We start from the raw sequence: 13,255 nt of genomic DNA, 5'->3' as shown, positions 1-13,255 counted from the left end.
AGCCCCAGAATTATTTATGGTTATGTGCATAAACAAGAAACCTCTTCCATTTTCTAGTTTGCTTTTAGTTCAGAAGGTATATTGCTTTTTATGTCCCGAAACTTAATTTCCTCAGTGTGGCACCAAGGATATTCTTCTTGAAGGAATTGCTTGGCAAACTAATAGATCTTCCAAGATAAACTGCATTCAGAAAAAAAAAATGACTTCAGAGAAACTGTGTAGTGTACCTACTGTAGAACTCATAACCATCATGACACAGCTGAATTCTCAGATAGTATATAGCTTTGCTTCAATTATAGTATGATTCAAGCAGCTTAGGTTTCAAATGTGGACTTTGGTCTAGAAAATTTTATTAAATATTGTACTAAAGCACTGGTATTTAATAAAGAATATCTAGCCAGTTTAACTGAATAATTGGCTTAATTCAAAAAAGACAAAAATATCTTCCTAAGATACCTTTGCATTAGCTTTCTCTCATCCTAAGTACACATTCCTGATTTTCTTTTCAAAGATTTGACAGAACATTTCCACATCACTATATGCAATGCCATATCTGAGAATTAATAAGCTCTGAATATGGGCAAGCAGTTATTGCACATGTTCAAAAGGAATGTTCTCTGTTCCATCCATCACATTTTGACGTTAAATAAGATTTTTAAATTGCAAAGTATCAAATCAGATAAATTTAAAATACATTACTTTTAAAAAGGTAATAAAATATTTGAATGAAACACAGTATTTGACTACTAGTTCCAATGTTAATTTTGAGTCTTAGTATTCGGGTATGAAATTGTTAGGGAGCCAGGGTAAAGTTGGCAGCCATATTACAGCTGCTTATCCATACAATGAACAAACCTGTATTGAATACCTAGGTTAAAAATAGCTTTTTTTCCAAGAAATTTAAATAAATCGCCATCTCCTCTTTTCCATTTTTTGCCCATTATTTCAATAGCAGGATTGGGGAATGCTTAAAACATATAACTATATCCTTTAATACGTAATTTATATCTAGTCATCTTTTGTACTCTTTAAAATGAGGAGGGGATGAGGAAACAACTCAATCCAGTAATGATTTAATCATACTAAAGCATGATATATATTTATGATATTTCCTTCCCAGCTGAAACAGTGTATTTAAAGGTTTCAGTTAATTAATGACATTCTATAAGAAATCTAAAAATTCTTGTGCTTTCTCTGACACAACTCATACAACAAAAATTTTTTAGAATATTGCTATTATCTAATTACTACTCTTTTATTTACCCTAAATTTGGAAGGCTGGGGGAAAATTCTAACATCAAGATCTAAATAAAAGAAGAAAATAGCCAATACACTAATATATACTACTTTTCATATATTAATTAATAGAATTAAATATTGGCACTAGTATGTTAGAGATCCCATGAGATATCTTGAGGTATTCTGTAGAATATAAATCTAAATTTCTTTATTTTTCAATAGCATGACAAATAATAAAGTTTTATTTTTCCTGACAGTCAACGTTATGTTTAATTACGCCATTGTACAGTTTGAAAAAAAAATCAACAGTTGAAATATTCTTTTTGACAATTGTTATATCACAGCCGAGTTTGTGGGCCTTTATGTAAGATACATACCACAACACCAAATTGTTCAGGTTCACATAGGTCATCATATTCATTCCTCAGCTGTGCTAATTCACTGAGTACTTTCTGCTCAGGAAGATATTTGACAAGGTTCTACAAAGAAATAGAAGTACAAAAATTTAATATTTTATTATTAGAACTATTAAGCATGCATTAACAACTCTAAAAAGTGAGTAACTAGGATAGTAAATTTCTGATTGCGATTCTATTATAATACCAGTGTATATTCCCCTTCTCTCCCAAATAAATAACCAAAAATGAATTACAACGTAATGTGAATAAATGTACAAATGTGTTTGGTTTCAATGCACTTTAGGACATAAATGATAAATAAAAAGATCACATGGAAATAAAAGACCTTTGAAAAGCAAGTTACTTTCTGGGCTTTAAACCTATACAGCAAAATTTTTACGTTTTATTTTTTACCAGTCAACTCATATGGAAGACAAAAATACTATGTAAAATTAAATCATATGTAATAATAATAAAAGTTAAATCTATTCTTCATAATTGGCAAAATTTGGAATAGTCTTTAATCTCACAAACCACACCAAGCCTATGAAAAAAAAATCCCGTTATTTATAATGCTGGTATTTAAATACACAATGTATTCCCACTTTAACGGAGAACCAAGTTAAAGTAATGAAGTCTGATACATGTTCAAATTTGATGGTGAAGAGAATCAAAATTGATTAATTCTTCTCAATATAGTTTATCTTAGACTATGAGACAGTTCTAATTATCATAACATTAGCATGCAACCAACATTTTGGGGACTTGTATGAGATTTCAAAAAACATATCAAAGGAAGAAAAGCAGGAAAAAAAGGTTTAAGAAAGTAGAGTTGACACAAAATGGCAGAAGGATACATTCCGAGGATTGGTCCCATCACCAAAGCAATCACTGAGCTAGAAAGTGTAATTTAAATAAACTATTTCAAAACATTGAAACCTGATTGGATACTTACAACAAGGGAAGTGTTTGTTGAAGGGAGACACTGCTGCTCTCTGGTAAGAGAACAACATGCACAAAACAGATATCAAACACCATTCCTCAGCACCACTATGAAGATAGTGCCTGAGTACTTGAGGTGTCGGCTGATGTCAGGGTGGGCAGTGGGGATCCTGTTATCGAAAATTTAAGAACGTGCATTTTGGTTGGTTGAACAGTTTCCTGAAGGGCCACTGCAGGTGCTTGCCTTGGTTTCAACCCTCTTGGGTTGCAGTAGCTTCTCCAGATGGAATCTATCAGAAGACTTAAATAGAAACACCTCCTCTGATCTTTAGAACTAGACATGTAAGTTAAACTTTGTCAGATCACTGGTTGACAGCGAGATAATGAAATCCAAAATCTAGTAACTGCACACAAGGAATAGACAGTTTGCATCAACTATTTGGAAATTACAAACAAACAGCCCTCAGCAAACAAAAATCAGCAGTCTGTGAGGAATTAGAAAAATCCAAATTCCAGAGTTATAGTCAAATGACTAGTTCTAACAAAACAAAAAATTACTAGGCATGACCAAAAACAAGTACACAAACAAACAAACAAAAAAACAAAACCAAACCAGGAAGGCATCAGCTACACAGGAAAAAAAAAAAAAAAGGAAATGACAGAAACTAACCATGAAGAAACTTAGATTTTGGAATTAATAGTCAAAACCACTAAATCGAATCTTAACTATGTTCAATGAGCTAAAGAAAACTATGACCAAATACATCCACTCTAAGCAGGAACTCAAAGAAGTCCACACTGAGACACATTAAATCAAACTGCCAAAAAGTGAGTGATTTTACAGCAAGAGGGAAGTGAATTGTCACATTTAAGGAATCCACAATAAGATCAATATCTGATTTCTCCAATGGAAGTAAAAAGGTAGTGTGATAACATATTTACAGCCCTGAGATATTACCAAAATAATAACAACAAGTATAATTTCTTGCTAGCAAACCTGTTCTGTAAGAAATACTAATGGACCTCCTACAGACAGAAATAAAAGGACACTAACGGTAACTCAAAAAAAATAAGAAATAATGAAGAATTATAAAGGTAATTGCATAGGTAAATATAAAACCCAATGTTATTGTATTTTTGAGTTAAAAGACAATGAGTTTTCTTTTCTATGAGTAAAAAGACCAATGCATAACACCATAATTACAAATCAATGTTAATGATCATAACATGTGTAATGATGTAATCTGTAACAAAAACAATAGAAAAGGGACAAATATGTATAGGAACAGATTATGTTATTAAAATTAAGTTTGCATTATAAAAAATGGGTTATAAGATTAAGATATTAAGTATAATCCCTAAAGAAACTAATAAGAAAATAAATAAAAATAACAGAAATAATGATAGGAATCAAAATAGTAGGCTACCAAAAAAACAACTAAATATAAAAATAGATAGTAATAGAGAAATTAAGGAACAAAAAACATGTAGGAGATACAGAAAACAGCTAACTGGCAGAACTAGGCACTTCTTTATGAATAATTACTTTATATGTAAATGAATTAAATTCTCCAATTAAAAGGGGGAGTTTGGAAGGCTGGACTTAAAAACAAACATATTTATCTACTAGAGACTCACCTTTAGATAGAAAGAGGTTGAAAGCAAAAGAATGGAAAAACATATTCCATGTAAAGAGTAACAAAACACATGCACACACACAAAAACAAACTGTGGTTGCTATATTATTATTTGTCAAGATAAACTTGAAATAAAAAAAGTAATAAGAGACACAGAAGGATATTCTAAACTGATAAAATTTTCAATGCATCAAGAAGATATAAGGAAATGCCCAACTAAAAACAGAGCTCAAAAATATATGAAATAAAAATTGAGAGAATTGAAGAGAGGAAAAGGCTGTTCTAAAACAATGGGTGGAAAGGCCCATGGATGGCTTAGTTTGAAGAGAATGGAGCTCTTGATCTTGGAGTAGTGAGTTCAAGTTCACATGGGGTGTAGAGATTACTCAAATAAATAAAAACTTTAATAAAATAAAATAATAGGTGCATTCTTTTTTTAGATTTTATTCATTTATCTGAGAGAGAGAGAAGCAAGGAAGATCAGAGGGAGAGGGACAAGTAGATTCTGTGCTGAGTGTAGAGCATGACACGGGGTTCAATCCTACAACACAGATAGTTGGGATATTATTACTGATTTTACAGAGATTTATAAAGGATTATAAGAGGATACTATGAATAACTGTACACAAACAAATTGAATAACCTAGAAGAAATTGACAAATTCCTAGAAACATACAAACTACCAAAACTGAATCCAGGAAATAAAAAAAAAGAAAATCTGAGTAGACCTATAACAAGTAAGGAGATTGTGTACATAATCAAAAAACTCCCAACAAAGAAAAGCCCAGGACCTGATAGCTTCGCTGATGAATTCAAATATTTAAATAAGAATTAATACCAATCCTTTTCAAACTCTTCCAAAACATTAAGAGGAGGGAACACTTCCTTTTTTTAATAATTTTTTAAAAATTTTATTTATTTATTCATGAGAGACACATAGAGAGAGAGAGAGAAAGAATGAGAGAGAGAGGCAGAGGGAGAAGCAGGCTCCATGCAGAGAGCCCGATGTGGGACTCGATCCCGGATCTCCAGGATCATGCCCTGGGCTGAAGGCGGCTCTAAAAAAAACCATATTAAACCTAAAAGGTGATTTTTAGAATTAAAAATATAGAATATACAGACTGAGTGACCATGAATATTGAATAACATATGACGTGTGTATGCCCAGGTCTAGCTATAATATATTCTTCCTAAATATAACACAAATACTGGGGTACCTGGGTGGGTCAGTGTTTGAGCATCTGCCTTTGGCTCAGGTTGTGATCCCAGAGTCCTGGAATTGAGTCCCACAGCAGGCTCTCCCTCGGGGAGCCTGCTTTTCCATCTGCCTATGTTTCTGCCTCTCTCTCTGTGTCTCTCATGAATAAATAAAATATTTTTAAAAAACCAAATACTATCCATGTTAATATTTTTCTACATATTATATAATATTCATGTATTTTAAACTAACATATTTCAAATAAAATATAAAATATCTTTTCATTGTAAGTGGCCAAACTGATATCCTCAGATACATAATAGAATAGATTCATATTTGTTAAAGCAGGTAACAGGTATACAATATCCTGTTTATGCTACACTCTGCTTTCTTTAGATATCACCTTAAAATGTCCATGACAAACTGATACAAACAAATGCAAGGATGCAGTATTATTAAATATTATATGTAGATGTTTCCAAAGCTGAATAGTACTCTAACAGTCAATATAACTATCTAGGGAGTTTGAAGTGTGCTAACAGCTTACAAATTTTGAAATGAGAATATTGCAATGCACTTGATGTGGAATACCACCAAAAAACTATCTGGAAATTTCATTCAACTATACAAGGTGTACATTCATGGTATACCTAATTATTTCACTTCACAAAGTCAGTGATTCTCTTTCATGATTTTTATTGGGTCATATGAAATGATGCAATTCTATGTATACTGTGAAAATTAGCACACTAACAGAATATGCATATAGTTACACAAAGCATGCGATGTCAGAATGCTACCAGGCTTATGCAGATCCAAATGTAAAAACACCACTATCTAGGAAAACAATAAACACAGAAACATGAGGTTGCTTCTATTTCTGAGACCATAGTACCAGAAAGTCATTTCTTTTTTCTTTTAGATTTTTATTTATTTATTCATGAGAGACACACACAGAGAGAAAGGCAGAGACACAGGCAGAGGGAGAAGCAGGCTCCCTGCAGGGAGCCCAACATGGGATTCGATCCCAGATCTCCAGGATCACGCCCTGGGCCGAAGGTGGCACTAAACCGCTGAGCCACTTGGGCTGCCCCAGAAAATTATTTCAATTAGCTAAAGAGATTTATACATTATTGGCTATCTTTAAGTATTCACTTCCCTGTTTTCATGTAAGAACTGGTTATAAACACGTGCCTCCAAAACATGCATAAAAGTATACAGTTATTCTTTATAGAAACAAAGAGCCAGTATGAGGCATTCATAATGCACTGGACATTTTAACATACCAGGTATCCAGGTCAAGCTGATAATATGATTTTTAACTAAGCAGAAAGAACACTTGGCATTTATCAAATGTAAAATAAACTGACCTGAACATGGGGGCAGATAAGCAGTATGTAATATGCTGGTCCCAACTTCCCAATAAAAGAGTTATTGAGATACTTTAGAAAATACTTCTATTTCTAGCTGACTGATTACCCTAGTCAATTGGGTAGTCAAATGGGGTATGGGCTGTCAATTTAGAGAACACATAAAACTCTTTTAAATATCTTTTTTTTTTTAAATAAAGGACTAATCCAGAGATATAATCAAATACTGAAGATTAAGACTATCTTAGGAACATCTACCAATCTCTAGTGGTCCACAGTTTTCAGCTGCAATGTGTCTAGAAGATAAGATGGAGTGTACACAAGGCCTAGACCTTTTACAAGATATGAGGAAAAATTCAACTGTGTAAATATGAGACCCCAAGAGATAATATCCCTAGTGAAAGGCTTACCTTCAAGAAAAAACAAAGCTCACCCACAGAGGAAAACAGTATGAAATCTTGCCTGATTTTGCCTTGACTCTGGTATCTAGAGTATGGGGTTTCTCCCCTATAAATCTCTAACCACAAGACAGCTCCCATGCAGGTTTTTGATCAGAATATAAACTACCTAGTTTAAAAAAAAAAAAAAAAAAAAAAAAAACAACAACAACACACACACACACACACACACACCTAAAAATCTATCCCAGAGAGAAATAAGAAATAGAGAGATAGAGATATAGAGATATAGAGATGAGGAGAGAGAGAGAGAGAGAATTTAAACTTAAAGTGATTAGTCTTTGGTAGTGGTCCTAGATGTCTGACAATAATTCATGCAAATTTCCAAGGAGGAAACTACCTTTAAACATCAGTTTCAAAGTATTCCCACAGATAAAAATTAGAAATCACTAGTTCACAATAAAAATAAAGATAACATAGGAAGCAGTGAAAAAACAATAGTAAAAATCAGTGAGAAAAACAATAGAATTAGACCTATAAAGACACAAGACATAATATTTGAAAAACAAAGATTTTCTAGAGAGATAAGAAATATAATAATTGATATTAGAAATTCATTGGGGGAAGTAAAACAGAAGATGAGGCAGAAATCATAAAAAAATTAGTAAAAATGGACAAAAAAGAACAAAAAAACATACCCAGTAAAGTATTTGACAAAAAGACAAACTATGAGATGTAAACACAAGAAAACATAGACAGAGTGAGAATGGTTAAAATATGTTTAATTAGAATTATAGAAGGCAACTATGGATAGAGAGCATAGAACAAATAATACTCTAAATAAAAATGGCTAATAATTATCCATCATTGATAAAATAACAATCATTATATTCAGGAAGCCCAATGAATCAAAATAAACTGAAGAATGGATGTTGTTCAATAATAATCAAAACCAGATATTGGTGAAATAATCTGTTTACACTGCTGAGAAAATAATTTACAAATTAGAATTATATATCCATTGCAAATATATTTTAAGATCAAGGATGAAATAAACACATTATCATACAAACTTTAGTGTTTACAATGACCAAAATTTCACTAGCAATACTTTAAAAAGATGTGTTTCAGTAAGAAGTAAAATGATCCTAGAAGCTGTCATATAATATAGAAGGGAAGTATAAACCTAAATTAAATATATGAGTAAATTTAAGCAAACATGCATGAAACAGTAAACATGTTGTCTAATTTAGATTAAAAAAATAACCAAAATATGGAAAAACAGATAAATTAGGAAGTGTCATAGAAAGTTTTTTCAGAGGGAACCCTGGGTGGCTCAGTGGTTTAGTGCCTGCCTTTGGCCCAGGATGTGTTCCTGGGGTCCCGGGATTGAGACCCACATCAGGCTCCCTGAATGGGGCCTGCTTCTCCCTCTGCCTGTGTCTCTGCCTCTCTCTCTCTCTCTGTGTCTTTCATGAATAAATAAATAAAATCTTAAAAAAAGTTTTTTTCAAAGTTGTTAAAAATGATTTAAATAAATAGACACACATGCCATGCTCAAGGATAGGAAGAATTAAATATATGAATCTCAATAGATACAAATTTGCCCATTTTATGCAAGTGTAATCAAATACTGTGAATGGATTTTTCCTCTAGTTTAAACTTGTCAAAATGATTATAAAATGTATGTGGCTGAAAGGAGAGAGAGAAATAGTCAAAACATCCCTGAAGAACAACAGGATGAATGTGGGTTGACTTTCTCTATCAAAGACACCTGCTGAGGGCAACTAGCCTAAATGCCAGCTTTTTGTTATGCTTTACCTTAAAATCCAAGCCCCTGAATGGTTACACAACTGTTTTTCTGTGACAAACTGGTACCAAACACAGTGCATTAAGACCTTACCCAGAGGATCAGAGCAGGTCTGCATCTAAAATTTGGAATTCTGAAACCAAGCCACCCACTGAAGATAAAAGTCAGGAACATTGCAGCACCAACAGCTGGGCTGACAGTATGAACACAGACAGGGTGGAGGCAGGGATCTGATAGAAACCCGGGATACAAGAGGATAGACTGCTTTTTGTGAGGGCTTTCTGAACAGCGGTGGGTGCAAACTCACTTTTCCAGAGAAGAGAATAGCCCAGCTCCATTGTTCACCCCTCCCATCAATATGGATGGAGTTCAGCAAGCAGTACAGTGCACACAATGGAGGCCTGAGCCACTTACATCAAGCCCTGCCCCCTATTACTCTTCAGGTGCCTTTTCTAATAGGGCAAGTGTAATTGAGAGCCAGAGAAGCAGGAGGCCCCTCCCCCAGAAAATGAACAGAAAATACTGCACACACCAGATCTATTGATCATAGAATGCTGAAAGCTTTAGTGGTAGTGGAAATACAATCAGGTGTAGGTGTTACTAACACATAAAAGACAAGACCTACACAAAATGCCAAGATTGAAGAATTTATCCAAAAAGAATGAACAATACCAGGTCACAGACATGGAGCGAAACAAAAGAGATATAAGTAATAAACTTGAACCAGAATCCAAAACAACAATCCTAAGTATACTAGCTAGGCTTGAGAAAGCATGGAAGAAAGCAGAGACCATTACTGCAGGGATAAAAGACCTAAACTCTAGTAAGGCCAAAATAAAAAATTCTATAAACAAGATGCAAAACCAACTATATGTGATGACCACAAATATGGAAGGAGAGGAATGAATTAGTGGTATAGAAGATAAATTTAAGGAAAATAATGAAAGTAAAATAGGAGGGAAAGAAAAATATTAGACCATGAATGTAAGGGAACTCCGTGATCAATAATGCATAATACTGTTCATATCATAGGAGTCCCAGAAGAAGAAGAAAAGCAAAAAGGGGCAGAAGGTTTATTTAAGCAAGTTATAGCTGATAATTTCACCAATCTGGGGAAAGAAGCAGACATCCAAATCCAGGAGGCACAGAGAACTCCCATCAAACTCTACAAAAGCTGACCAACATCAGTTTGCAGTTTGTAAAATTTGCAAATTACAGAGATAAGGAAAGAATCTTGAAAACAGCAAGTGTAAACAAAACCCTAACATACAATGGAAGACAAATCAGGTTAGCAGCAGATCACACTAAAGAAACCTGACAGGCCCAAAGAGAGTGGCATAGTATATTCAACATGATGAATGGTAAAATATGCAGCAAAGAATACATTATCGAGCAAGCTTGTCATTTAGAATACAAGGAGAGATAAAGAATATCCCAGACAAACAAAAATTAAAGGAGTTCATGACCAGTAAACAAGTCCTGCAAGAAATATTTAAGGGGACTACCTGAGTGGGGTAGAAAGACCAAAAGCAACAAAGACTGGAATGGATCAGGGAAAATCTCCAGAAACAGCAAATTAACAGGTAATAAAACAGCACTAAATTCATACCTTTCACTAATCATTCTGAATAATAATGGAGTAAATGCTCCAATCAAAATACATAGGGTACCAGAATTATTTTTAAAAAATTCACATACGTTTGCTTACAAGAGACCTAAAGACAACTGCATATTGAAAGTGAGGGGAAGAAGAACAATCTACCATATTAATGAATGTCAAAAGAAAGCCAGAGTAGCCAGACTCATATCAGACAAACTAGATCTTAAACTAAAGACAGGAATAAGAGAAGAATGGCACTATACCATAATAAATGGGACTATCCAACAGAAATATCTAACAATTATAAATATTTATACCCCCACTTGGAAGTACTCAAATACATGGGTTAATAAATAACAACAAAAAATGAAACTTACTGATACTTATATAAAAATAGTAGGGGACTTGAAAACCCCATTTATAGCAATGGATAATTCATCTAAGCAGAAATCAACAAGGAAAGAATGGCTTTGAATGACACACTGGACCAGATGGATGTCACAAATATATTGAGAACAATTCATCCTAAAGCAGCAGAATACACATTCTTTTGAAGTGCACCTGGAACATTCTGCAGAATAGATCACATTCTGGGTCATAAATGAACCCTCAACAAATACAAGATGACTGAGATCATACTACACATATTTTCAGACCACAGCGTTGTAAAACTTGAATTCAACCACACACAAAACAAATTGGAAAAGACCACAAATACATGGAGGTTAAAGAACATCCTACTAAAGAATGAATTGGTTGACCAGGATTAAAGAAGAAAGTAAAAAATACATAGAAGCTAATGAAAATGAAAACATGACAGTCCAGAACACTGGGGATACAGCAAAGGTAGTCATAAGAAGGAATATTACAGCAATACAGGCTTACCTTAAATAAGAAAAATTTCAAATATACAATCATATTACGTGCAAAGGAGCTAAAAAGGGAACAGGAAATGAAGTTAAAGGCCAGAAGAAGAAAGAAAATAATAAAAATTAGAACATAGAAATGAATGATATAAAAACAAACAAAAAAGTAGATCAACAAAACTAGGAGCTGCTTCTTTGAAAGACTCAATAAAACCAATAAACCTCTACCCAAAATTATCAAAATATAAGAAAGACTCGAATAAATAAAATAATGAATGAGAAAGGATCACAACCAACACCACAGAAATAAAACAATTATTAGAGTATATTATGAAAAATTATATACTAAGAAATTGGGCAATCTGGAAGAAATGGCCAAATTTCTAGAAACATACAAACTGTCAAAACTGAAACAGGAAGATGTGAACAATTTGAATAGATCCATAAACATGAAAGAAATTGAATCAGTAATCAAAAATCATCCAACAAACAAAAGTCTGGGGCCAGATGGCTCCCTAAGGAAATTCTACCAAGACATTTAAAAAAGAGTCAATTAGATATTCTTTGTTTCCAAAGAATCCAAATTCTATGTATTTCCAAAAACATAGAAATGGAAGGAAAACTTCCAAATCCAAAGACCACAGCTAATTTCATCCTAAATGGTGAAAACTGGGGCAGCCCCGGTGGCTCAGGGGTTTAGCACTGCCTTTAGCCCAGAGTGTGATCCTGGAGACCCGAGATTGAGTCCCACGTCAGGCTCCCTGCATGAAGCCTGCTTCTCTCTCTGTCTCTCTCTCTCTGTCTCTCATGAATAAATAAATAAGATATTTTAAAAAATTGTGAAAACTGAGAGTTTTTTCTCTATGATCAGGAACAAGACAGGGATGTCCACTCTCATTACTGTTATTTAACATAGTACTAGAAGTCCTAGCCTCAGCAATCACAAAACAAAAAGAAGTAAAAGGCATTGAATCAGCAAGGAGGAAGTCAAACTTTCACTATTTGCAATTGATATGATACTCTATGTAGAAAACCCAAAAGACTCCACCAAAAAAAGTTGCTAGAACTGATACACAAATTCAGTAATGTCTCAGGATACAAAATGAACCTATAGAAATCCATTGCATTTCTATAAATAATGAAGAAAAAAAAAGAAATAAAGTAATTGATGCCCTTATAATTGTAAAAGCTATAAGATACCTAGGAATAACCCTAACTAAAGAGGTAAAAGATCCATACTTGAAAATCTATAGAACACTTATGAAAGCAACTGAAAATGTCACAAAGAAATGAAAAAAAGATCCCATGCTTATGGATTGGAAGAATAAACATTATTAAAATATCTATACTACAGAAAGCAATCTATATACTTATTGCAATCCCTATCAAAATGCCATCTGCTTTTTTCACTTAGGTGGACAAACAATCCTGAAATTTGTATAGAATCACAGAAGCAATATTGAAAGCAATATTGAAAGCAATATTGAAAAAAGAAAAGCAAAGCTGGGAGAAAGCACCATTCCAGACATCAAGCTCTATTAAAAAACTGTAATGATCAAGACAGTATGGTACTAGCAAAAAACAGACCCATAGATCAATGGATCAGAATAGAAAACCCAGAAATTGACCCACAAGTATAGGTTCACTTCATTTTTGACAAAGAAGGAAAGAATATCCAATGGAGAAAAGAGTCTCTTCAACAAATGATGTTAGGAAAACTGGACAGCGATATGCCGAAGAATGAAACTGGACCACTTTCTTATACCATACACAAAAATAAACTCAAAATGGATGAGA

At 33.5% G+C, this 13,255-nt stretch overlaps 1 protein-coding gene across 3 annotated transcripts in view; it reads right to left on the bottom strand.

The window, feature by feature from the left end:
* Window positions 1-13,255, bottom strand: part of DIAPH2 (diaphanous related formin 2) — a 1,049,860-nt gene that overhangs the window by 525,631 nt on the left and 510,974 nt on the right. For all 3 annotated transcript variants that reach the window (XM_038587833.1, XM_038587834.1, XM_038587835.1), the window contains one exon: window positions 1,617-1,718. In XM_038587833.1, coding sequence (XP_038443761.1) covers window positions 1,617-1,718 — 102 coding nt within the window. The remainder of the gene's footprint in view (window positions 1-1,616; window positions 1,719-13,255) is intronic.

Source organism: Canis lupus, chromosome X, assembly GCF_011100685.1.
Source record: "Canis lupus familiaris isolate Mischka breed German Shepherd chromosome X, alternate assembly UU_Cfam_GSD_1.0, whole genome shotgun sequence".
Classification (NCBI taxonomy): domain Eukaryota; kingdom Metazoa; phylum Chordata; class Mammalia; order Carnivora; family Canidae; genus Canis; species Canis lupus.
Note: the sequence above shows the minus strand (reverse complement) of the source record. Positions and strands in the feature narration are given on the sequence as shown.